Source organism: Amblyomma mixtum, chromosome 3, assembly GCF_055824585.1.
Source record: "Amblyomma mixtum isolate Tamu chromosome 3, ASM5582458v1, whole genome shotgun sequence".
Lineage (NCBI taxonomy): Eukaryota > Metazoa > Arthropoda > Arachnida > Ixodida > Ixodidae > Amblyomma > Amblyomma mixtum.
The window spans coordinates 102,983,648-103,011,515 of NC_143014.1; the positions used below are offsets into that span (position 1 = coordinate 102,983,648).

Sequence of the window (27,868 nt, forward strand, 5' to 3'; positions counted from 1 at the left end):
GGTAGAGGACAAGCCATTTGCTCCCTTTTGGGTGTTTTTTTGCTAACAGTTTGGGCTAGTTGGTGTCACATACTAGAAAGCAGCCAACAAACGGACGCCACGCAATAAGGAGCACACACACACACACAAGGCTGTGTGTGTGTGCTCCTTCTTGCGTGGCGTCCGTTTGCCGGCTGTCTTCTAGTATGTGATATGTTTGCAGCGCCGCGGGTTTCGAATCCCAGTCCCGGCAATGTTTTTTTATTACGCGACAGCGTATACAGCTCTCTGTCGAAAAGCCATCGGCGTATAGTAGTCGGCATCGCGTGTCGGAAATAATGGGCGGCTGGGTAAAAAAAATCGTATCATGCCAACCGTTTGCCGCAGAATGTTCCGGATGGTGTCATACGATTCGCCGTTTCGTGCAGCCTAAACTTACTAGTAAAGTTAGTCTAGCTTGGGGCAGAGATTCGAACCAGCGACCTATAATCGCGGGCTACGTAAAAAAAATGGATCATGGTAATTTGTGGTTCTAGTCACTGATGTCTGATTACTCTGGGAAAGGCGATGACGACTGAATTAAATTATTGCAATTGATTGATTAATTAAAGAAATTGAAAATGAAAAAGAATGGAAAAAGGGGGTTCAATGGTGTCAAAATGCTCAGGATGAAGAGCCAATGCTTGATGACGCTAACTAAGCAAATTTATATTGTGTAATTGATTAATTAATTGAAACAATTGAAAAAATGAAAAGTGCGTTCAACGGTGTCGAACTCCTCAGAATGAGAAGCCTAACCCACTACGCTATCGCGTCATACCCTTAAGGCGGAGCTTAAGTGTCCTATCTAATTTTGAAGCGAAAAGCTTGGCTAGGCTCGTGAACACCGCGCTTCGCGTGAGCCGCAGGCCAGATTTGCCACTTCTGCGCATGTGCGAAACCGAGCGACGTCACGCGCAGTGCAGGCGGCCGCCGTCTCCGTGATAATAAAAAAGAATAAAAATAACCAGAGAAATGAGAATAAAAAGAAATGAAAGAAATAAAATATCAGAAATAAAAAAAATAAAAGACAAAGAGTGCGCCAGGAAACTCTCATATCTCGGTGGACACTCAAACCGCGCCGTAAGGGAAGGACAATGAAAAGAACATCGGTTTTAAGGAAAGGAAACGACGCCTGTCTCTCTCATATCTCGGTGGATACCCGAACTGCGCATTAAGGACCTTAAGTAAAATGAAATGAAATGAAAATTGGTTTTAAGGAAAGGAAATGCCTGTCTCTCATATCTTGGTGTACACCCGAAAGGAATGGACAACACAGTCCATGTCTCTAAAGCAACCTTCTAAGACAGCACCGTATTCACTACACGCGCGGCTCCTCCTACGCCTCCGTACAGGCAGTGTGTGGACGGCCGAACGCCTCCACCGTTATCGTGGTGCTCCCAGTGCATTGTGCGCCAATTGCGACAGCCATGACGTCAAACCAAGCGTAACTGAACCTTTTCGCTGGTATGTCCAGGCTTAACCACAGCTAAGCCACTGCCAATTTATGGTTTGGCTCGGTTACACTGACAGCGGCGACGCAGCTCAACCCAGGAACGGACGCTTCTGAAAGGAAGAGGGCGTATCTAAGGGTTTAACACTACGATTGACTGGACAGAGTTCTCTTGTGTGCAAAGAAATTCTTCATATTTTTTTAATTTTGATCAAACGTTTACAAGACGATACAAACAAACTGATGCACTCCCGTCCGCTTTCTTGCTCTTTGCTTGCTGGTTGGTAGGATCAAGAGCATAAAGTGACATCTCCAGCACATGTTTCAATGGTATATTAGTGGCAGACAAGAGCAGCCGCTTACATGACAAATGTAGTTTATTTGTGGGCAGGAGAGTACAACGCGCCTTTAACAAATACAATTTGGCAACCTCGTAGGGGCTTTTTCTTCCTCGTATTCCTGTGTGCGTGGAGTAGCGTGCAGGTAATTATATACACCGTGTCGCCTTTTCGATAAAACTCTTATTTTCCGCGCTGTGTTCCCGTTTAAACTTTATAGCATGTCCAAACAAAAGTACATAAGACGGCACCATCGTGTTACCGCTGCAGCGGAACTGGTGAGGTGTGTGCTCTCATTGCAGCACCGCCGACAGCGGAGAAAGCCAGCAGCGGCGCCGCAGCGCATGGCAAAATGCAAGAATACTAAGACCAGCGCCAACAACGCAGACAAAGTATACAGAGGGCGACGCTTTACGGCGTCTGCGCAGTTCCCGCTGGTTTTATTGTTCCTATCATGAACTAACTCACCCTGCTCTACAGACTGCAAAATACAGATTCCTGCCCAACTTCTCCCCTCTTACAGTTATCTGCTTCGAAATTTCATACACTACTATTGTTTTAGAACAATGGGTATCAACCACTGCATATTCGAAGCTGTAATCACCTACTTTCTGAGTTCCTAATTTTAGCGTTTTTATTCTTTGACACGTTCCGCTCCGCTCCACTAGCATTTGCAAGCCGAAGCAGCGTCGGCGCCGGAGGCATGCTGGCGCTGGGTGAAACGGGAGAAAGCTGGAAGCGCAGCGGCAAGATGCGAGAACGGGAAGACTCTCGGAAGACTCGCCGACGCACGTTTGATGCCGGCCACAAGTACCTGATGCTCAAAAATCCTCCGGTGATTTGAAGCATTCTTTGAGAATGAACCGAGCGGCGTCCAGTGGCTCGGTAACCACCACACGGCACCCAGTATAAGCTTCAACGCACCCACTTGAATTAACGAGCACCCTTCTTCGCACAGTCGATCCCCACGTCATCTTCAAATCAGCCTACTTTGAACATAAGTCTCCTTTCTTCGGGTTACAAAAAAAAATACTGAAGGTAAACTCTGGAGGGCACGGGGGGGGGGGGGGGGGGGATGGGAGGGCTATGTTTGCGCTCTGTGCACCCAAAGAGAGGACACTTTGCTGGTTTACTGTACGGCATGCTTACTGCAAGGCCAGAGAAATGGCGATATACCGCCTTATGATTTTTTTCTCGTTAGTTGGGCAGGCTGAAGGAAAAGGATGCTATGCACGAGGTGGGCAATACATTAACTGCATTTTGAATCGTGTAGCGCAACTGCAGGCAACGGTTATGGACGACTGGTTTTTTTTCCTATTAAATTGTGGTACTATAGAGGGATATTAAAGTTGAGCACAGCACTTCCACCCTTGGATGCCAGAGTGTCCGTCGCCAGAGTAATTTTTGTATTTATTGTGGCACTGAAAGACTGACCTTACACAGTGGTATAACGTGTACGTTTAATCAGGTATTGCCCCTACATTAATCATGACAGGCCATGCCACGTTAGGAAATTGCACGTGGACAGGATAATGACGCGTAAAATAGCGTAAACAAAAAGCGCATTCGAGATTATTGAGCACTCTTCTATTTACCTTTTCAGTGCGCTCGATGAGTTTCAACGAGAAGAGAAGACCGTATTCGGAAAATGTTTAATGCTCAGTATCCAGCATGACTTTTCAAGTGACGAGCTAACTTGAAACAGGGAAATTTTTTGGTGGCGAAACAATCATTTCATAAACTCTCCGCCGGGCACTTTTGTACTCATCAGGCGGTGGCGGCTATGGGCATGGTGACCATGTTGGTAGATTCTAAGAAGGACGACTCTCTGACATCGATAGCCTTGAAGCCATCCACGTCGCTCAGCTCCTTAGAGCTGAATTTCGCAATGATGGCTTTTGGTCCAGCGGCTTTGGGAGTCAGGTAGAAGTTGACAGTCACTTCTTCACCGGCGTGAATTTTCCTGGAAGAAAACCACTTCGTGTGAGGAGGGACATAGACAAATCATTTCCATTTCTTCTATCAACCCAGTAGCTTAACCCCTTCCAGCCCAAATTAAAACTGTTTCATATATAAAAAATGATATCCAGACCGCTGTGGCCGCTGTTCTCTATTAGTTTTTTGCATGATTCCAAATAGAATCTGCGCGGCTTAATAGGTGCAAAATGCTTAGTCCGGCGATTTCTTTGAACATTTTGTTTATTATCAACTGCTTTGAAACCACGCTTGTCTTTGCTGACGATGAGGTGTGTGTCACTGTTCTCACCAGAATGACATGGCACACGTGCCATCTACGCCACTATGACATGACACACAGCTTACTTTTTTTGCTCATTGCATGCGGGTCAGTGAGCGCATTCTTGAGTCAATTGAAGACAAGCACTGGTTCTTTTGAGAGGTGGCATGTAAGAGGCAGGGCGGCCACGCTCCCGGTATCCAGATTTACAGCTGCTAACTCACAGCATCCAGCCTTCTGCACTGTCTAAAAATTTGTAGTGCGAAATTCTCAAAGGCTGAGTTGGTGCAGAAACTTTTGAAGCATTCGTACGGCAAAAGTTCTCCTTGCGATGGGGGACCGTATTCTTGATTCCTGTCTTGTTCAGCAGTAACGTGCTGCGTCCACAAAATGGGACTTCTTGCCATTACTTTTTTTGGATGCACAGATGAATTGTTGGGCAGTATTTCATAGCGATTTCAATGCTTTCGTATTATACTTTGTCTTTGGGTTCATGCGATCAATGTTAGCTTTTCTTCATCTGGTGAATTGCCATCCCAACAAGTGTGATAGTGGGCCGCTGTAGACACTTCTTCCGTTCCACATTAAAAGTGCTTGCACTGAAAACGACCACACTCTTATTCTGCAATGAGGCATGTAGGGTACCAGTGGTTCCATTTGGAATCATTCATATTTGCGAAATGCTTTACTGCCTGCAAATTCGTTTCACCAAAAGGGTTTATTTGGAACGAGTAACATGAGGCCTGCTTCTACCCTTCTACGTGATTAGAACGAAATTAATTTTCTTTTTCTCCTGCATGGTGCAAGGGTAGAAGCGGTGTGATGGGGACAGCAAAGCGTACGATATATGCCTGTAGGTAGGAAGGTGGTAAAAACTGTGATCAGGTGAAAGGTCAATAACATATGTTGAATTGGCAAATGTCGGAACTTCTGCAAAAACGGTCTGAATTTCTTGTTAAATTCAAGGCTGTTGGCCTCTAAATTTAGTGATTCCAGTTTTTTTTAGTTTTCTTATTGTTTTTTCCTTTTGTACAGAATTTCAAAAACTGCTTGCCCTTACAGCCATCGGCTAGTTTAAGGTCCAGAACATGAAATAACATGCAGAAAACGTCAGGAAATATGAAGCAATGTGCGATTATGTATTGCAGATTGACGCATGACTAATAGCAGAATATAAAAAATGTAAAGGCAAGAATTTCAAGTACCGGACAACACTTCTTATCTGAATTCAGTTTAAGAGAAAACACTGAATACAAAGATAACATAATCGTTACAATGCACGGGCCACAAAAGTTTAAAAAAAATCCGCAAATGTGTCAACAACTAAACGCAATTAGATCAGAGCAAGAAATAAGCACAAGACCACAAGTAACACGCTTAAAGAGCAATGCAATAATACGAAACACAAGTCATACAATTACATATCAATGTAATAATGCGAAACAATCATAACATACTAATGAAATATTTTTTTTTCAGAGTATTAACAGAGCTAGTGGAGAGGTTTAGTTTATGTGGAAAACTATTCCAGACTTTAACACCAGCGAATTACAGAAGTTTTTCACCGTAAGCATTACTAACAGGCGCCAGATTAAAATTGCCGTAAGAGAGGTTTCTAGTGACAGGGGATGATGGCCGAAAAAGATATACACTGAATGGGTGGTTGTGCTTGGCTATATTTTAATGCAAATAGCTGTTTTCGATTGTCACAAAGATCAAAAGGCAATATTTTTAATTCCTCAAACAACGGCTAACTCGAATCGTTGAACTTATTGTGGGTTATAATTCTAACTGCGCGTTTTTGTAATCGCCGAAGGGGTTCGAGGTATGCACTGAAGGTTGAGCCCGAAGAGTCAATGCGATAGGTTAGATGAGCATGAAAAAAACGCGAAATAAAGGATTCACGATATATCTTTGTCGAAGCATTCGCGTGCTTGTAATAGCGCAATGTAGCCAGATGCTATCTTCTCATAGGCTGTATCAGTATGATTATTCCAACGAAAATCTTTGTCCACTATGACGCCAAGACATTTAATTGGATTGATTTGCTCAAGCAGACAGCTGTTGATGAGAATTCTGATGATATATCTATTAATATGTTTACTTCTCGAGTGACATATGATGAATTTCGTTTTATTAAAATTAAGGGTGAGTTTATTGACAAAAAAAACAATTTTTGCATTTTTTTCTAAATCTGCGTTTGCCTTCACTTCTAACTCATCGGAGTGTCGGCCGTAGCTATGATCGCTGTGTCGTCGGCCTACATCACAATTCGGGACGAACTCAGCATGTGAAGCAAGTCATTTGCATACAGAGAGAACAACGAAGGCCCCAACACGGATCCTTGAAGTACGACTGTATGAATATTCTGTAGTGATGATTTGTTGTTATTTATGATAAGCGCCTGTTGATGGTTATTGATGTCGATAGAAAATAAATCAACGACCTTCCCACGAGAACCGCCATGTTTTAGTTTCTTGTGAAAGGTAGTGTGATTTATGGTGTCAAAAGCTTTTTTTTGCATCTAAAGATATGATTGCTGCAAGTTTGTCATCATTTAATGCTTTGTTGATCACCTCAGTCAAGAAAAGACTTGCAGAAGATAAGTAATTCGGGCGAAAGCCATGCTGCTGCGGGCATAGTACATTGAACTTGTTAAGGAACTTAAAAACATGACTTGCCAGAACTTTTTCAAAGATTGTATTAATGACACTGGGAACAGAGATGGGTCGATAACTAGATGGATCCCAAGGGTCACCGTCCTTGTATATGAGATTGCTTTAGCTACTTTAAGAAGAGAAATGTTAACCGTAACTTGTAGAAAATAATGAAATAAATTGCATAATACTGGCCCAATAACGTCAATATTATTTTAGATTACACGTGCCGGAATTTGGCCAAGTCCAGAGGCTTTATTGGCTGACAATATGAGTATAAGTTATTTCAGATAGCTTAATAACGTGCATAACGACCGTATTCATAATAGGACTGGAAAATACGTGGGTCTCTGAACCCGAGAATCCCAGAGCTAAAGGTGTCCTAATACTTGCGAATAAAGAGTTAGTTTTCTACCATGCTTCGGTCGATATTGGCGGGAAGAACACGGTTTATATGCGGATCAGATCACTTCTTTAACTAAAGCCCATATTCGTTTTGTATCGCCGGAAAACAGTCGGATATTAGGGAGACAAATTTATTGTGCAGACTTTTGTACTGTGCCAAATAATAACGGTTAGTTTTGTGATGCCTCCATTATGATGCCAATATTCTTTAGATTTCAGGAGGTCCAGGATCTGCTGGGTCATCCGTGGACAGAGTGGGGTATCATATGAATGCACACGTATTGTTTGCATACAGTTGACCACGGTCTCTAAAAATATTTACGATTCGACATCAACGTCATGGTCATATAATAATAACAGGATGTTGTGCTAAAAGAGTGTTTCGTATCATGGAGTAGTGAGTTTTCGTCATGGGCTTATAGTTTTCTGGTTTTAGTTAGCAAGTAAAGAATTGTATCGCAAGTAAAGAATTGGGTTGTGGTCAGAAATAGGTTCCTGATAGACACCAGCATGAACTAGTATGCTGAGGTTTGTTAAAGCATGGTCAGTAATAGAGGATGTTGTACGTGTTACAAGCGTAGCACTTCTAATTACGTTGCGGAAGTCGAAAGATTTCAGCATAAATGAATAGTGTTTATTGGATTCCTTCTTAATGTAGATATTGAGGTCCCCAATGACGACAGTGGTTTTTATATTTATTGTTATCAGCGTAAAAACAGATTCTAGAAACGAAAAGAAAACTGGAAGACTACCATATGGAGATTGATAAATGGCATTTATGATTAATAGAAGTTCAAGCTTAACGAACAAAGATTCGACACCAGAGGAACTGCACAAATATATGTTGGAATGCATGAAAAAGCAAGAGCGCGTTTTAAACAAGCACAACAACACTGCCTCGAGCCCGCGTCGTTCTTGGATGTGAAATTATTGTGCAATCGCCAAGTGTAGCTATTCCGTCGTTCTGTAACTAGGTTTCTGTAACAGCGATAATTTCGTAAGGCCAAGAAAGTAACAAGGTGGTTGAAGGTTTTTCTCGAGTTGTCTATGCAACAATGGAATATAGACAAATTGGTATCACTGCGAAGTTCTTTAACTTCTGTTACGGTGTACGACATGATAAAGGAAGAGGAATATAAAGTTCGGTTTTTTTAGATGGCTTTCGTGAGACCATCTTCGCAAGTCACATAACGTAAGTACCTTCGAGTTACCAGTCTTCCTGGTTAATATTTTTTCTTGAGACACCAATGCATACTTCCAACTATTTTCCCGACTGGTCAGCATAGTATCTGCTAGAAGTGCCGTATTTTAAAGGCAAAGTGCTCATTCGAGTAAACTGGATCACTTAACTTGATACCAAGCACTCAGGTGTTAAGTTTTTGCTGCTCTCAAAAGTTTGCCGCGGATAGATCTCTAAGTGAACTTTACGATTATGTTGGGAAGTCCTTTGGATGGAATTCGGCGTACGGCGTCGATGTCCTGGCTTGGAAGATCCGCTTGCAAACAAGTGGAAATCCTCTGAAGTGTATCAGCTAAGTGCTGTTTTTCGCTTTCTGGGATACTTTTCAATCCAATACTATTCCTCCCACTGTATTCTTTTAATTCATCGAGCTGCATTTTCGTTTCTTTCAGGTCTTTCACCAGTGAAGCCATCGGAATCACTGGTCCTGGACAGTTAATGATATTGCATGGGGGGAGAAGGGGTGGCGACAGTCTTTACTAGTTATTGCTGGTTATGTCCGCCCAGCTCGTTTTATGACCAGCAAAAACATACAATATAAGCCGAAGAGTCTTTGGGCTTAATTATTTGTTATTAAACTTATGAGCCTGTCGAGTTTTTGTTCGATGAATGCCCCCTATGCAATACCCGCAAAGACCCTAAGGGTATTTGCGATAAATAAATAAATAGTAACAATTCGCAAGAGACAGATATTCAACCAGATTTTCAGTTACCGCAAAGTCTGGGGTCCTCAGCCAGTGTTCTAGCTTGCTTCCTCATGTGTTCTAAACAATCACGTATATGCGCACCGTATTTCCTGTTACTTCAGAAAGGTTGCAAGCACCGTTTAACCGACAGCCTACTGCTGCTAGGTCCAGGCTTGTTGGTTGCCTAAGAAAAAGAATAAGCTTCGTTGTGGTATAGTGTTTAATACCCACGTAAGACTTTTGTTGAGAGCTGTGGCTCAAAAAGCGCCTTGTAAATACTTACGTACTTATTGCTTTAGTACACTCGCGAAGAACATAAGAGAATACTCACACAGTACGCACTACTCAACACCTTTTGCGAACACTTACTGCTTAACTGGCAACCTCAGCGGTTCCGGGAGCCCAGGTCCCTCGATGACGAACATCCCCTTGGTCAGTGGCTTTGGCAGCGGGTTCCTGAATGTGGCCTTGACTTTCAGTGGCTTCTTCACCAGCGCGTCGCCCTCGGGCTGCAACAGCAAAGGTTCACAGTTTTCAACGATCGCTCTCTCTTATTTCAAGGAGTACGGCAAAATGTTATGTCAGAAAAAAATAAAAAAATTACAGCACCGAAACTACAGGAAACACATTACAAATTGACGGTCGATTTGCGTAGTTAGGCCAAATGAGAATTAGGTGCGCTGGCACTACGGTTTCCACCTCGGTTCCTCAGTTCGAATCCATTGTTCACGGACGGAAGCTGTTCGGATAAAGATAATGGGATGCCCACATATGCGGAATTTGTCATTCTCTACTTTACATTCACAGATCCCTGGGAGTCCTCGTACCGCTCCTGGCCCAGTGGTTCAGCGGTTAAGCGAAGCGCCACTGAGCTGCGGTGGCAGGTGCTGCCATCGATGGGGCTTGTCAGACCCAGGTTGCTCTTCCCGAGCAACCTCGAGCGTTGAATCATATATATACGTATACTATATACACACACACACAAAGGAAGGAAGCCAACAGTCATCAAAACCAGAGCAAGCACAGGGAAAGTTTACTTTTTTTGGTGTTCAGTGCGAAAAGATAACTGATAAGAAAGCAGAAGAAAAAACTACATGCCACCGTTGGGATCCGAACCCACGACCCCCGAATTTCGTGTCCGGTGCTCCACCAACTCAGCTACGGCGACGGCTGTACAATCTTCGGATTTCAGGGGTATTTACGTGTAGTGTAGTCGAACCTTGAGAGTATTCACCAGCGCCACCCTCTACCATAGCGGCAGAATTACGTCCTGTATTACCGCGAGTGCCACTCGATATACGATCGAACGGTCTGGCAGGTTGCCCAAACCCGGTGGGCAGGTGGTCAACCTGCCAATCAGGCTGCATACCAACAAACAAACACACAACGGCGAAATGCGGGGAATGGCCTCTATAAGTATTATCGCACCAAAAAAAATTTTAAACTTGATTCTGCCATGAACTGGGCAAGCGAAGTCAACAGTATTGGGGAGCTCTTCAGTAACTAAAGCATGACGGAAATGTTAGATGCCTCGTAACATCCCGAGGTCACTTCTGACCAGTACCAAAAAGGGAAACCGAAGGCTTTTTATAGGGGGCGCTTTTATAAATACGCCCTACGTATCAGGACAGCGAAACACCGTTTTCACGATTACTGATAGTTATGTTAACTAAGTCAACGGCTGTTCATATTTTACTGCAGGATATATGTGTTGTTACAGACATTTCAGAATAGTAGCTTGAATTTTCCTTCCTTCTCTTGGCCTATGAAACAATGGTGTTTTGTTCTAAAATGCAGTCCTGCTCCCTCTTCACCATTTAAAGCTTGCTAGTAGTTTGCGTCTGAACATATGTATCATGCGAACTTTTGCCGAAAATTCGATAACAATAGGCAACAGTGTCAAGCTGCACTCCCAGCTTCGGAACGCTACTTTTTGTTGTCTTTTGTTTGTCTTTCATGCATCATCTTGAAGTGAAAACCCTACAAGGCGAAGATGTAAGTGTTCGCGGGAATTTAGCCACATTTTTTTTTTATAGAATAAGTACTGAAGAGATTTTAGCTTTCGCGAGAACACACGTACATGCAGAAGTAGGTTTGAAAAAGGTAAGAAATAAAGACCCTATAAAGAGTCGAGGCATAGAACAACGGACCTTTTTCCAGAACAAAGATCCTTAACACCAGCACGCGAAATAAAAAAAAAATAGTCTGTCTATAAGGCAACTGCGCTCCAGAAAAGGATGGTGTGAAAGGATATCTTGAATATCTTGAACAATGAAAATGGGGACATAGGGAAAGGCGAATTTCCACGAACGCCTGCGTTCGTGGAAATTCAATGATCCCGCAAAGATTCCTTGAGCGGACCGAACAGCTGAAAGTCGGAGGGAAAGAGATCTTCTGGACTGCAGGGAAAGTGTTCCAGTACCTCAAAACCGAACTCCTTGATGGTTTAAATGGCGTAGCGAGCCGTGTGCGGGCATGTGTTGTCATGCAACAACAGTTTCTTGCGCTGTTCCTGCAACGCGCCGTCTGCGACTAATACGTGCGCAGACGGCCGTCATACTCCCTCGCATAAGTCGAGTTGTGCACCTGTGGTCACGCGTGCGTAGTTTATCCAGCATTTACCTTCCAGCTAATGCCGCATAAACATGTCCGCTCCACTAGCAGTTCGCGCCAAAGAGGAACAATGGACAATGATCCGATATCTCGGGTCGGAGGGTGTAAAAGAGGCTTAAATTCATCACAGACTTATCACATACGGGGCAAGTTCTTTACCATGCAAATGCTTTTTCATAGATAGAGAAGTTTAAAAGTGGCCGGAGGAATATGTTACGTGAAGAGGGAGTAGGGTACCCATCAAACTCGATCACGAACGACAATATTCAGCAAGCTCGAGAGATGGTTCTGGCGGATATGTGATTTACGAAGCCATAAACCAGTTGAGTTTTGAGTCGCCGGAATACCCTCCCTATAGTCCAGATCTCGGTCCGCCCGACATTCTTTGGGCTTTGTGAGGTCATGGATTTTCCACAAACCTAGACGTGTGGGAAAAGGTGCACGAGTGGCTTGAAGACCAACTGAAAACCTTCTTAGTGGAAGGAATACCCAGGCTTGACGCCTGATGGACTGTAGGGCATTGAGAAGGAAGGGGGCTATGTAGAATAATGATGCACGTGTTATTGACCTACCTTTGTGCAAATAATTCGGGGAACGAAAAGTATGGGTCATTTTTTACTTATTCTCGCACTAAAAGATAGTTGGAGGATTAGTACCGTAAATGTTAGGAAAATTCGCAATGAATGAGAATAACAGGAATAATTCAAGAGACATGGGAGAGGCCTTTGCGCTGCAGTGCACGTAGTCAGGCTGATGATGATGATGATTGTCTGAGCCATAGAACTAGAGCATAAGACAAAATTTATTGCGTCCGCCATCACCCTGTTTCAAAGTATGTGCTCAATCATCAATCTATTCATTCATCTAAACGCCAGAGTGGGTGACATAGCCCACTGATGTCATGATGCTACGTCATCCACTCTATGCGGTTTTTATTTATCCCCAAAAAAAAAACGGTTTTACATGTAAAAAAAAAAAACTCGGGGACACTTAAGTTCATCTTGAGAGTATGATGAGATAGCATTAAATGGTTACTGCGGTCGTTTGCGGGTTCCCTGGCGCAGCCTTTTGCAGACATCAACGCGCTTGTTGCCATCACATACTGCTTTATTGCACATCTTGCATATTAATTGGTGATGCTAATTAGTGACACTACCTAACTAAATGTTCCTGTTATGTAATTCACTTACTGTGTGTCGTGAGGTGTGTGTACAAGGCCTCCATTTATCCCACTGGTAGAACGTTCTTTAGTGGTGTAAAGGTAGCGTGCCCGCCTCCCGATTCAAAAGACCGCGGTCCGATTCCGCTTAACCACCTTTTTTTTTTTCTTTTAAGCAAAACTACTTTTCTACGTCACTGCCCTCTCGACCAAGCAGGGTTTTCCAGTCACAACGGCGCCGACGGCGGGTTTTGCGCCGACGAAGAGCTTTAACACTCTCGCGTTAAACGCCTCTCTCCTGACTCCGTATGCTATATGCGACGTGCTCAGAGACATGACGTCTGGCTGCTGAACGTGACAAGGAGTTTGACTGACCTCAATCTTGACGTCCGGCATGCGCACCCTGAAGTCGTCCTGGGCAAAGTAGTCAAATTTGGTCTCCTTGATGGTGGCCAACGTGGCGATGTTGAACATGGCTTGGTCCAGCAGCAGCTTCTCGTACTCCGGGTAGGTCACCTCGAGAGAGATTTCCTCCCCTGAAAAAAATGCGTGACGTGGTGAAGGTTCACAATTCGTCGGAGCAATAGCGCGAACAGGACAAGGGACCAAGAACGAGTAGACGTGTCTACTCGTTCTTGGTCTCTTGTTCTGTTTGCGCTATTGCTCCGAAGTATGAACTAACAAGCCCGAATTTCAACGTTGTTCACAATTCGTATATCGTTGCTGCAAAGGGCACCCAAAGCACCCCTTTGAGTATCTCGAACGGACATTTCTAAATAACGTTATGCGTAGCGTGGAGCGCTTCACAGCCTGAGCCGAAGTACATCAACGAGTCTTTACGCCTGTTTATTGCCCTCCATCATTAGAAGAGCATAAAACGTTAGCAGTGCTGTATCAGTTATCGCCAGAAAATGAGTGCATAACTCATACCTGTACATCTGTGCTTTGCTGGACAACCTGCATAAAGTCTTTGTCGGAAAATACTCAAGAAAATAATAGCCGGTAGTGTGCATTGTACCTCACTAGACAACATTAATGGCAAAGAAAAATAAATTTCAAATTTAATTTATTTATTTAGTCCGGATAAAACTAAATACCGAGAACATAACCACTGCCAGCGACCAGGGCATAAAAAGCGAGGCCAACGATCTTGTGTGTTGAACAGGAAAGATGGCACAGGTAAGGTGTGGTCGTAATTGGAAAAAATATTAACGAAAACGGATAAATTTATGAACTGCCGCACGTGGGCGAAACTCTCTGAGCCGAAACTCTGCTTCACCTCTCGCCTCTTCGTTTCGCGATACGTAAGCGAAACGAAGAGGCGAGAGCGGGATCAGAGTACACATCTTTAAAAAATCGTCTCTTGAATACAAAAAAAAACTGCCGAAGTCTTTGTCTGGTCCTGTCCCAGACATTCTGCATATTGCGCCACCGATGTTTGAGGAATCGCGTAACTTATTGCGAAACAGAGCGTTTTTATCACTTCACACAGTTTATTTCCACATATACAGACAAGTTTCTTCAGTCTAGATGGCAACGCGTGATCAAAAACTTCCTATTTCACTGAGCTGTGGCTGAAGCGCCTGGAGTGTAGTAACTTGCTTTTCACGATGTTATTATCAGCTATTCTCCAGGTCGCATGTCATCTTAATAATATCGCCGAGCCTGGGTAGAATGACAGCCCAAGTGGAAAAACGTGGCAGGTTCAACACACGCTGCTTACACTGGTCGGTGAGAAAGCAGAAGGGTCTATGTCTTCACTCTTTTTTTCGCGGTTTTTGGGGTGTCCCGATTACGTTGCGCACTGACCTTTCTTTTTTCACACCAAGTATATCCGTGCATGGTACAGCTCGCTTTTTTCCTATGAAACGGACATGTCAGGCCACGCCGGCAGTTACGTAACTTAGAGATGCCCTTTCGCACATAATAATGACAAAAAAAAATTCAGATTACTGTCTTTTGAAAATAGACAGTAAATTTTGCTTCATTTCACTCACTTGAGTTTGGCTTGATGGCCACGTCGAACTGACCACTCTTGACCAGCTTCTTCTTGTTGCCCGTGTAGTGGGTGCTCTCGACGCGCATGACCACGTGCGCCGTGTACTCTTTGGTCGGGTTCTTGTTCCGGGCGCTCAGCTTCACCTGCACCGGGCGGCATATACGCTCGTGGGTGGCACGCTTCGCCGACATTTTAGGCCGATCCGTTTGGAAAATACAGATACAAAAGCATTGAGACCTCTTAAGAAAACTTTAGATGGGCGTATAACTGATTAAAACTAGATTATTGCTTTGCTTGTTGGAGCCTGTTCCTCGAGAGATACCTCTACCTGGAAAATGCTCGTAGCATGTGCGCACGGCAATGCTACCATCCCACTCGGCGCTAACCAATCGCAATCCGTGCTTCGATCACGAGCCCATGCGGAATGTGCTATGCGCCTGTCTTCGGGCAATCAGCATGCAGGCGCCGTGAGCTACACGCTCGACGACAAACGCTGGTTTCGTCCTTGGAGAACGAGCCCAGCGGAAAGTAATCCTACGAGTCTGCCTTGGTTCAAACGGGCGGTGTCACGTGTCATGCCTACTCAATGCATATAGAACACACACACACATACCAAAAAAAAAAAAAAACGTACTCCATGCATTGCCGCTTGAAGTACACCCACGTAACTCCTTTCTTTCTTTAGCCTCGCCATACAGTGTAACCGTAGGCGTACCATACCGAAGAAAATGGCCATTGCGAAACCCATCGCGACGCTTTCCCCAGAGCCAGCGTAACGTAGGTAGGAAAAGTAATTGTCGGCTGCCATGTATCACAACGGGCTGGGGCTGAACGCGTTTAGTATTCAGCCTATTGAAAGGAAAAGCTAAAATAGTTAAGGCTGACCAACGACAGCGTCTGATTCGACATCCGTGGAAAAGGTGATCAGAAAAGTGAAGAAATAAGGACAGTCTCGGTAGTCGTAAAGGAGCATAAGAGGATAGATATAGGCACATAATAACGCCATGTATACGAATAGCATTTTACTCGCCCTCAACCACGTCAACGTTTTGTTTTCCGCGAACCAACCTAGCTCCAGCTGCTTGGGTAACCCTCACAGCCACAACACTAGCACACTTGCGCCGAGGGCAACAAAAAGAAAAATATCTTTATTGCAACACAGTTTCATAATCTCTTGCTCCCAGATTAAAGCCTGGATACACTCAACGCGAATTACTGCTACGCCTCAGCTTGCGTCAAGAAGCGTAAGTCTGGTCAAAGCGCATATGACGGCCAACGGTCACCAGAGTACACGGGGGCCTTCTCCGCATAACAGGAAAAGCTCGCTTCCGGGAAGTGGCAAATTGAGTTTTCGGTAGTGTGCTGACATTGCTTTTTTTTTTTCTGCAGTGTAGAATTATGCAGGCAAGTGTGTCCGTTCAGAGATATGAAGATGCGACGCGGGACTGAACGGTGCAAACGATAACACTCCTAGTCATTGCTTAATTTGAGGTAGCGCTCCGAACGTTTGGAGTTTTATGCCGCGCGAAAAATCACGGATACAACACAGATATCACTTAAGCTTAACCCCCCCCCCCCCCCAAAAAAAAAAAAAAAGGAAGCAAGCAACAGCAAGCGTTTGGTGACTCAAATAAAGGTTGCAAGAGAGGACCTCAAAGGGGCCCCACAAGCACAGTCAATGGCGTACCGAGAACGGCGATCCGATGATAATGTCGTCCAGAAGCTCGAAGTCGAAACTGACATCTTCCAGCTCATCATTCAGGTAGTAGCGGGAGTAGGCGTGGTTGCACTTGCGAAGGGCCTTGAGCATGGCGTTGCGTTCCTCTTGCGTGTCTGCGTGCGAATGAGGCGAACACCATGAGAATTGCGTGATAGTGTTGGAATGCTCTGACGCAGTGCATTCACTGTGCGCAGAGTAGCTTTCGGCCCCAGGCTCTCTATGGGAGAGCGGAGAAGCCAGGAGGAACCCCTTTTCCGTGGCTATGTGAACGCAAGCTCCATCCTTAATTAGCTCGCTGAAAGTTAATAAACAAAACCAATGAATTTGTGCCAGATGTAGTAGTGAAATGCTTGGGACTCAACTGTTTTTCAGCGTGCGGCAAACTACCAACGCAAGATGAGTATTCGCTGTATGAAAATGCGGCAGCCGAGGCCTGTTTTAAACCCGGGACATCGTGATCAGCAGAAATATCACAGCCGCTTATCGAAACCGTTTCTGTTTTCGAGCATCACTGCATCAAACTGAAAACGCGTCAATACTATATTTGTGAACCCAAACCATCACGTTAAGGATATTGTTGGCCTTTTCAGAAAGTTTTGAATGTCTCGACAGAACAGTAGGCATAAAAATATATGCCAAGACAGCTAAAATATGATCCCATTTCTAAGCGCGTTGTGGACGGTAAAAAAGTATGAAAATTAATAATAATCATTAACAGCAGCCTAACTATCGTCCACTGCAGGACAGAGGCTTCTCCCATATTCCTCTAATTAATATTGTCCTGCTTCAGCTGCACCTCCTTATCCGCGCAAACTTCCGAATCTCATCTACCCCCCTGAAATTGACACCCTTTGCTTCGCTTTCCCTCTCTTGGAATCCACTCCGCTACCTTTAACGACAATCGGTGTCTTGCCTTCTCATTACATTCCCTACCCATGCCTATTTCTTCTTAGTTTCGACTAGAATGTCATTAACTCGCGTTTGTTCCCTGATTCACTCTTCTTTCTTCCTGTATTTTAACATTACACCTATAACTTTCGTTTCTATAGCTCGTTGCGCTGTCCTCAAGCTCAAGTTAACCTCCAAGTTTACGCCCAATAGATAAACACTGGCAAGATACAACTGTTATTACTTTCCTCTTGAGGGATACTGGCAAGCTCTCATTCATGATCTGAGAGTAATTGCATTCCGTCCCATTCTTAGTATCCCAGTTTTTTCACTCTCGTGGCCCGGATCTGCTGCCATTATTTTCCCCACGTAGATATAATCCCTTAATGTTTGATTTGGTTAGGTTTCAAAGAGTGTAATGTCCCAAAGTGACAGAGGCTATGCGGGACGCCGTAGTGGACAGCTCCGGATAATTTCTACCACCCTGCCGTTCTTAAGCGCGCACTGACTTGACACAGTACACACGCCTTTAGCACTTCGCCTCCATCGAAATTCGACCGCTGCGGCCGGGATGGAACCCGCATCTTTTCGCTCATCAGCCGAGCACCAAACCACCGCGCGACCGCGGCGGTACGAATTCCAATGCTTCGCTGCTTATGGTAAACTGTTGTTCCCTTCCAAAGCTGTTTAAAATTACCTTATTTTCTTCATAATTTTTTAGATTCTCTGTCACGCTTTTTCTGTCTAGGTCCACACTCTAAAGTTCGTCCCCTAAGTTACTTAGAAAGGCAACGTCATTAGAAAACCGAAGATTGATGAGACACTCCATTAACTTTTATCCCCAATTCTTCACATTCAAGCTCTCTGAACACCTCCTGCCCGACACCCTTCTTGGATGGGAATTTATCCTTTTCCCCGGAGAAGTATGGCCACTGTGCAGCCGCTGCAGACATTTTCTAGCGCCTTTACATATGCCTCTTCTATAGACGAACACAAATTGGTGACATAATCAAGATGCAATGGCACTGCTGTCGTCGGCTGGGCCGCCAGTGGGTGGAAATTAGGATTAGCGCCCGTAAGAATGCGCGTAAACATAAGTGTTCAAAGCAGTTTCTGATTTCGCAGTGCGTCTTGATGTTATCTCTTCGTGAGCAATAGCGAACTAGTTCCTAGATTAGATTGTGAAAATATGAAATGTAGTTTCAAAGGCGATATATTTTTAAAACACCGCGATAAGTGCTGGGTGTCACCCCCCGCTGGGGGCTACGAGGAGGGAGCGTGACTCGTAGCCACACATGTAAGCAAAACTTTCCGAAATATTTGTCTCGTTTCACACCCTTCGAGGCTGCTGCTCGTGAACAGTTGGCGAGTATGACAAAGTATGCTAAATCGCTTAGAGGCGATATTTTTTATACACTTCAATAAGTGTGTGTTGTGAAGCTGGACATACCGCCAAAACGCGCTCTATCCTCTGGGTGTTTCGCCGAATCGCGCAAGCTCCTCGTGGAGTCCGACACTGTGGCCCATTCTACATCGCCACCGCTCAAAGCGTGGTGCAAAATCACGACAAAGGGACTGGGGCTGCTGCCCGCTCAAAGTCTCCTCTAGACGTCCGAAGTCGCTTCCGAGGCTTTTCCTTCCTTGTTGCATGCATGTGTGAAAAGAAAAATTGCTCGCTGCTTTATCTGACGGAGAGAGAGAGAAAGGTCAGTGAGCTTACGTTCTGGATGTTTGTAGGAGTCTGTGATGTCTTCGCGTTCAAATTTACCAATAGCTTTGGTACTGATGCACTGTCCAATCCTGCAAAAAAAGGACACTTGTAGGTATCGAAATGATTAAGCTGGCAGCTTCAGAGCTGCTAACCGAATAACAACTCAGTGAATAGGTGTTTTTCTGTGCCATGTACAAAAGTTGCAACACAGTACAATTGTCGAATATGTCATTGCACGTGTGTAGCGTGGGAGAACGAGTGAATTTGAAGCTGGCGGTATATGCGTCCCATAATTTTTTTTTGCATACGGTACATTACTTGGACTTGTTTGTGACGTGCTTAGCCAGATAATGAGCAATGCTCGGATCAGGCAAAACCCATCATAAAGCTGCATGAAAGTGACGTCAGCTTAGACGGAAATATTTTGCGGTGCCAGGTGTAACGAATTCCTATAATTAAGGTAGCTTTTGAAGTTGCTCAAGACCTCCAGGCCACGAGCGAACTTCGACATCCAATAGCGCATTATGCTACACATCCACTTACTTCAGAACAGAGAGTCAGCTGCCTACGGTGACGTATTGAGCAGATTAACTTTCGTTACAGAGGAAAGTAGTAGCTTTGCTAACTACACAGGGAGTCAGTGACCCATTATTCAACAGATAATAGCTGGTTTTCAGTTTTACTGTATTGATTACAGAGCCTTGATAGTCTAAGAGCACGTAACATGGCATTTTGGGTGTCAATGAAGCATCCTAAAAAATGATACCGTTAAAATCAAGCACGAAGACAACAGAACTCCCTCTTCAATCCACGGTCAAGTAGCGCTGAATTGAATATGAGCACTGAGTGAAGGTTTGCGTTATAACCCGGGTTCTTACTTGTCCGTGGCCTTGCGAATGAGCTTGAGCGGCTGCATGGGCCCCTGATAACGCCAGTAGATTTGGTCCGCGTTCACCTCAGCGAAGATGAACGTGCCGTCATAGGGCTTCAGAATCTCTGCTCGTTTGATGGCTTTCACGCTGGCCGGCCCACAGCGGTAGATGCCTGCGTGAACAGTGAGCCAAGAAACAGCAACGCATGGACGTAGTGATAGTAACTTTCTTGCTCTGTGTCTCGAAAGCGCAGTAACCAGCCATTTTGAAAGGACACCTGCCGCAGGATAGGAGGGTCAAGCACGAGGTGCCATCTCGTTACATATTGGACCCCATTTTTTCACTACTGTGAAAAACTTTTTTCACTACCCATTTCGAAAAATGCGCTAGCGTAACAATGCATGGTCGGGGACTATTGCCTTTCATCTGCCACTCACTGTATTGTCATCTAGCAGGCTGATGAGAATCGGCCGACGCCATTGGCTGGAAGAGGGTCGTTTGACGGGGAAAATCCGCTTCATTCTTGACTGTAGTGCTACTGCACGATATTCTGAGCTTAGCTATGATAAACCATCTGATAATGTTTTTCCCTAGTATAAGCACCATTTCCTAGCGCAGACTGGACACTTTAATGGAAGCAGTGCATATCAGTCATCTAAAGACGAGCCTTTCATGGGAGGGGGCGTCAGCTTTCAAACAACCGCCTTCAGTCCGTATGGCTCACCATCGGATGCTTCTTGCGGCGTGGCGTCGATGGCCTGCCAGCCAGAGTAGTCGCCAGGCTCCAAGTCAGGCCGCGTCATCCACGCCTCGTTCCACACGTGGAAGTTCCTGCGAGTGCCTTACTTTAGCGCCAGTCACAGAGCAAAGCAAAACATTTGCTCACAGTTATCTGCGGACGAGTGCTAGGAAAAGTGCAGGTAAGAAAAGTGTGCTCTACAGGAAATAAAATGACGGTCGTTTGCCTCGTGAGGTCGAATGCAAATTAGGTGCGCTAGGAATTCGGTTTTCACCTCGGCTCCTGTGTTCGGATCCACTGTTCACGAATTGAAGTTCTTCGGGTTGAGCTAATGGGTTTATACCCATATATGCGGAATCGGTGATTGTCAACTTAACATTAATAGACCACTGGGAGTATTTATACTGCTCCTGGCGGAGCTGTACAGGCGGTTAAGCGACGCGGCACTTCCCTGCGATGGCAGGTGCTGCCATCAGTGGGGCTCATGAGGCCCAGGTTGCTATTCCTGAGAAATCTCTGGCGATTAATTGGATTGCTACCTGTCACGGTAGGCACTTTGCTCACAATGTGGTGGGCAGGTTTCCAGGTTTTTGTGTTTATACCATGTGTTTCAAATTATTCAATACAGATTTTTTTTTTTTTTGAAAAGGCACGAGAGGTACGACAGTGTGGTTTCTGCAGGTGGATTCTACCGCATGGCGGACATTGTGTACCTGGGGCGATCAATTAAACACCGACCAGTCTGTCCTACATACTGTTTCCCACACGATAGCCGAGTCTGAGGTATATCAGAGCCCGCTATCGTGTGGGAAAAAGTATGTAGGACATACTGGTCGGTGTTTAAATGATCGCCTCCGAGAGCACAAGCGCAATGTAAAGAACAAAAATTAACAAGATAGGTTGCTAGTAGCGCATTGCAATGAGTGCCAAGGGTTTCCACCTCTCTATGACAAGATAGCTTTAATCGGTAAAAACAAGGATAAGCGCACGCGGGAAATAATTGAAGCGGAAAAGATAGATTAATTAAGAAGTGCCTGCGTTAGCACCCCCTCTGTTAATCTGTACCAAAAAGAATTTGCGTTCATTCGGGCTCGATGATATCAAATGTGTCTGATGATATCACGGCAATGCAGCGTGTATATATAGATGTGTTTCTTCACAATAAAGTTGTTGTAAGTTAGCGCCGTGTGTGTCCTCTCGTTCTGTGTCCTTTTCAGTTGCGCTACAACGATGGTTTTAGGTCACAACCAACAAGCCCAAGTTTCTACCTTATGGCAATTTAACTAACCAAATTATTATTTTTTTTTATTTTAGGGGCCAAGATTATAAGTCTAAATTAAACAGCAAGATTGAAGTTGAGCTTGGTTTTTAAATTTTCTTAATTAGCAAAGCGGCTCGAAATATCTAACTTAAAAAATAAGCAATTTAAAATTCGGTTAGTTGGCTTTCACGCATTACACATTTATAAAATGTCGTAACTCGCATTTCTGATGCAGCTAGTAAAGAAGCAGTTTGTGTATTTTATGAAGTAATAACAGTTAAAGTGATTTCCGCGAGAAGACTACGCGCAGGAGCGCCATTTCACAGACATGTAATGCGTGAAAGCCAACTCAACGAACTTCGAAATGTATATTTTTGGCTTTCAATCTTTCGAACCACATTGCCGATTAAAAAATTTTCAAAACTGTGCTCACCTTCGATCTTGCGAGTCTTCCATTTCGCCATATAATATAGCCCCTAAAGCCAAAAATAAAAATATTGAATACCTAAAATAAGTTATTAATTGTATAATTACGGTTTGGTTCATGATCTTTTTTTTTTTTTTGGGGGGGGGGGGGGGGGGGGGGGGGTTAACGGCCCAAAGTGACCCAGGCTATGAGGGACGCCATAGTGAAGAGCTCGAGAAAATTCGAGCCACCTGGGGTTATTTAACATGCACTGACATCGCACAGTACTCGGGCCTCTAGAATTTCCCCTCCATCAAAATTGGACCGCCGCGGCCGGGATCGAACACGCGTCTTTGGGTCAGCAGCCGAGCTCCACAACCACTGAGCCACCACAGAGCTTGTATGTACACCCCCCGTCAAAAGTATACAGCCCAAGGGGTTTGCTTCGAAGCTGTTTAGCGTGGCTCCCTGGTGCATCAAGCAGTCCAAACATTAAAACGATTGAGGACGCAATGCCTTTTCTCTTTCGAGAGATCACCGTTGCTGAGGATGCATAACGAGCCATGCTGTAAGCCTCACAATCAAACCCCTTGGGCTGTATACTTTTGACGGGGGGTGTACATTTATAGAGCTGTATAAAGTACATAACGTCAGCCACGCTGTAGATTTCACTTGCACAAACCTCATTGTCTTCTCTCTCACGCCTTTTCAAAGGAAAATCTGTATTGAATAATTGAAACATCCGGTATATACACAGACATCTGGGTGAGCAGGCTTTAAACAGACAGACAGACAGACAGACAGACAGACAGACAGACAGACACAGACAGACAGACAGACAGACAGACAGACAGACAGACAGACAGACAGACAGACAGACAGACAGACAGACAGGCAGACAGACAGACAGACAGACAGACAGACAGACAGACAGACAGACGGACGGACGGACGGACCGACGGACCGACGGACAGACAGACACAGACAGACAGACAGACAGACAGACAGACAGACAGACAGACAGACAGACAGACGGACGGACGGACGGACGGACGGACGGACGGACGGACGGACGGACGGACGGACGGACGGACAGACAGACAGACAGACACAGACAGACAGACACAGACAGACAGACAGACAGACAGACAGACAGACAGACAGACAGACAGACGGACCGACGGACCGACGGACCGACGGACCGACGGACCGACGGACAGACAGACAGACAGACAGACAGACAGACGGACGGACGGACGGACGGACGGACAGACAGACAGACAGACAGACAGACAGACAGACAGACAGACAGACAGACAGACAGACAGACACAGACAGACAGACAGACAGACAGACAGACAGACAGACAGACAGACACAGACAGACAGACAGACAGACAGACAGACAGACAGACAGACCAGACGGACGGACCGACGGACCGACCGACAGACAGACAGACAGACAGACAGACAGAAAGACAGACGGACGGACGGACGGACGGACGGACAGACAGACACAGACGACAGACAGACAGACAGACAGACAGACAGACAGACAGACAAGACAGACAGACAGACCAGACAGACAGACAGACAGACGGACAGACGGACCGACCGACAGAAAGACAGACAGACAGACAGACAGACAGACAGACAGACAGACAGACAGACAGACAGACAGACGGACGGACGGACGGACGGACGGACGGACGGACAGACAGACAGACATTCAGACAGACATTCAGACAGACAGACAGACAGACAGACAGACAGACAGACAGACAGACAGACAGACAGACAGACAGACAGACAGACAGACAGACAGACAGACAGACAGACAGACAGACAGACAGACAGACAGACAGACAGACCGGCTAAATGCGGGATATGCCAGTATAAGTGCTAACGCACTAACGAGCTTACCAAATGGAGTCCTTGTTCAGCTTCTCGATAGCCTCCCCGTTGTCGTCGTAGAACTGGTCAACGGTCAAGCTGCTGTGAGTGTCATGGGCCGAATAGTAGTTGGTCACCGGTCGGGACGGAATGCCCAGAGCCCGCAGCACTGCGCGAACATTTGCGTCTCCGGACAAGGCACTTACGAAATTCGCGAGTCTGCGCTCTCTATAATCCAGCTTTAGAAATCCTCGTTATACTTCCAAATCTTTTTTTTTTTTTCAGATATTATGGTGTTAATTACATCTCACGCCCATGAGCGCGTCTTTTCTCCATAAGAATATGGCAACTTTTTACTTGGTTTTCAGCAGTCGTAGCAAACACGAAAAAATGACCATCTTTATGATAAAGGGGTTTCGTATAACATGTCGCCCTTAAGCGCACGCATCCCGCAAATGAGTTGTGGCGCTGTAGTTAATCGCATCGGCAAGAATTGTAGTTTAGCGTTATGCCGAGTTGTCGCTAATAGCCTCAGCGAAGATATATTGCTCATGGGGCGGACTTAGCACGGTAGAAACGACGGAAGGATCGGTCTGACGCGGGTGGCTTTCGCTTCTCAGGTCGCCACTAAGCTCTAATGGGAGCTTCTTTTACGGTTTACGTTTAATGCTCGGAATAGTGTCACCATGTAAAGTGTTATGGGCGACGGCTTTCAGACAAACGTGCGGCGTATGGAGTGCGCATGCGTAATGCACACTTGCCGTTGCTTCGCGCTAGTTCACGAAGTTGCTGCTATAATAAAACTAAAGAAACCAGCAAAGGGGCTGCTGTGAATTTTGTAAACTTGTACAACGCAAGATGTTCAGCAGAGAGCACGCCAAACTGTAGTGCACATTTAAAGACGCGCCAGAAAGAAGCACAAGGGCTCTTACCGGTGGTCGCTACGCCTGCGAAGACCCAGCACTGGCCGTACTTTACTGGCTTTTTGCTCTTGTAAAACTGCTGCAATATTGAGGCACTCCCCATCCATCCCGTCGGAGGAGTCCCGTTGGAAAATTTCTCAGTCCAGTTGCCCACGATAACTCCTTCATCGTTCGGGGCGTTGACCTGGACAGTGTGCACCAGGGTTGTGACATTTGTGCAACGTTGCCAGGTGGTATCAAAGACAGAGGGTATCAAAACACTGTAATGCACTGAAAGTAGAACTAGCTAGGGTCAAGATGGAAAGCGCTGGCAGTTTCCTCTGGTCCTTACCACCGCGGAGACGTGCCTGGAGACCTTGACTGGGTCCGCGCACGCTGGAGACGGCAGCCGACCAACGTGCCGCAGCAGGTAGACGCAGCACTCAAGCACATTCTTCTCGAACTGTGCAAAAGGAGCAGGCGTAAGGGGCGAATCATCGGCGCATTCAACAGAATACACTGTAAGAACGTATCACTTTACGTTGCTTCGTGACGCTTACGTTATTAATATAGACTTAAAAACCGCTACGATCAATGAATAAATAAGAATAAGAAGCAACTCTTACTTTGTGCGTAATATTTCATGGGTGGAGTTTCTTTCTTTTTCTCTCTCCAGAAACAAAAACTTGGAAGCAGTGTGTGTGATTGCTACAGAGGAAGCTTAACGTAAGAGAACCGGAATTAATTACGAACGGCATCATAATATCGAAGGCCAATCACGGTTTCTAATATGTTTTAAAGCTATCTGTTGATAGGGAGAACGATGTTCGCGGCGAGTTAACGTCATTAATTTCATGCACGGTGTTAGAATATTCTCACATCGAGATTTTATGGTGGTGTTACCTCGACAGAGCCCCACACACGCAAGGAAGTTAAGACTATGCATACAGGTTTGGACTACGGATAGTCGATTTTTACGTCCTTATGCCAACAGTACTTCCCGTAGAAATCTACGTATATTCAGATTGCCATAGCAGGTAACGACCCCTAAATCTTGAACAGAGGGAATGCAAGCAAACCTGGCCGTAGCTCCAGACCGTGGGTCTGAGTCGGCTGTGGCTTCCTCGCCAGATGAGGCCGCTCTCCATCAGAACGCACTCGTACCGCATGCCGGTGTGGTCCATGTACACGGTGTCGGCTGCGGAAAACACCGCATAAGGTTCTCCGGAAATAAACTGAGCGTGTCATATTAATTCTACACAATGAACGAAACCTCCGGAGTCTGCGACCTTCGTTCACATGTCGAAATAATTTACAGTTGTAGTACAATTTTACCTTTTTCGAACACTTGGTGCTTACCCCTGTTCCACGGGTTGAACAAAATGTAGATTGGGTCCTTGTGTGTGTACCGAAATCCAGTGTTGTCGTTCTCAGAACGGATCTTGCTATCAATGTCCATGATCCAATCTCCAACTATGACATTTGGAGGCGGAGTGATCTGAAAGCAGACACTCCGTAGGTCAAGGCGCAGCTTTCTTTCTTTAGTCATAAAGTTCTTAATTTTTTTTTTCAGATCAGGTTTTTAGGAGCGACAGATAGCAGTGCAGTGTGAATCAATCACAGAAAATTGATTTTTTTTTTTACTCAGCGATTTCACCAGAGGAAATCGAAAAAGCTCTACTTTCTGTCCTCTCACGACCGACTGAACGATATAAAGCATTTTTTTTTGCAGTACCAGATTTTTTAGAATGTACATTTAAAGGAGAAAAATGTTATGACTGCGCATATAAACATCATCGCTGTCCACACCAACATCATCCAAGGAAAAACCAACGGTAAACGATGTGAACTCACCTCAATGTCGAGGACCGTGTCCCGAGCGCTCTGGACGAGAGCCGTCCAACCAGTGATGCTGCCTAAGAATTCGTTGGACGAGTGGAAACCGACGGAACGACAGCCACTGTGTTTTTGGTGTAGGACGGCGCCTCTTCCACCTGCATACGCGCGCACGCAAAGGATGTTCCACAGTGCCAAGTTTGTGAAATACTGTTTTCACTCCGTTACACTCGTGCACAAGACTATACACAGCGGCTTGCTTCCATTTTCTAACGCGAGTCTAACGACATCGACTCTCTGTTCGAGTTTCCCTCTCTATTTGTGCGATACCAATAGGCCAAGGCCTTTGTAACAATAGGTGGCACCAGTTTTCTTATTGTCGCTGTTGATCCACGACAGATGAGCGCTTAGCACTGAGTACGCTGTGAGTAGGTGCATTTGTTCGCACTAAACATTAGCGATTTAGGCAGAAGGAAAGAAAGAATGCATGGTTCAAAGCTTTTTCAAGGCTTTTTTGGTAGCTTTAACTTCATTATTTATTTTCGCTTTCTTGAAATAAGGCTTTACAACATAAACAGACCGGGACCAGAGGCTTGATGACACAGTGGATGCAATTATAGCGAAAAAGATAGCGTGCTATTTATGTTTGGCTCCTTTTATACGGGAATAACTGAACCTTACTGAGATTCATCGGATCCCTGCCTGCTAATGCTTCTTTTCGATTAACAAAAGCTAACTATCTACAAAGGGCATGTGCGATCCCGACGAGAACAATATGCGTTTTCACACACATATGATGAGGCAAAAGTTTCACTGGTAACTTCATTACAATCTTGG

At 45.1% G+C, this 27,868-nt stretch overlaps 1 protein-coding gene across 1 annotated transcript in view; it reads right to left on the bottom strand.

Annotated features, from left to right (window-relative positions):
- Nucleotides 1–3,444: 3,444 nt before the first annotated feature.
- LOC149351197 (annulin-like) overlaps nucleotides 3,445–27,868 on the bottom strand; it is an 80,951-nt gene continuing 56,527 nt past the window's right edge. The window contains 15 exon segments of the mRNA XM_089580492.1: nucleotides 3,445–3,772; nucleotides 9,403–9,542; nucleotides 13,181–13,341; nucleotides 14,803–14,947; nucleotides 16,492–16,637; nucleotides 19,133–19,212; nucleotides 20,002–20,167; nucleotides 20,720–20,826; nucleotides 24,324–24,462; nucleotides 25,226–25,400; nucleotides 25,548–25,658; nucleotides 26,275–26,393; nucleotides 26,555–26,693; nucleotides 27,050–27,141; nucleotides 27,144–27,182. Coding sequence (XP_089436618.1) covers nucleotides 3,577–3,772; nucleotides 9,403–9,542; nucleotides 13,181–13,341; nucleotides 14,803–14,947; nucleotides 16,492–16,637; nucleotides 19,133–19,212; nucleotides 20,002–20,167; nucleotides 20,720–20,826; nucleotides 24,324–24,462; nucleotides 25,226–25,400; nucleotides 25,548–25,658; nucleotides 26,275–26,393; nucleotides 26,555–26,693; nucleotides 27,050–27,141; nucleotides 27,144–27,182 — 1,955 coding nt within the window. The 3' untranslated portion in view covers nucleotides 3,445–3,576.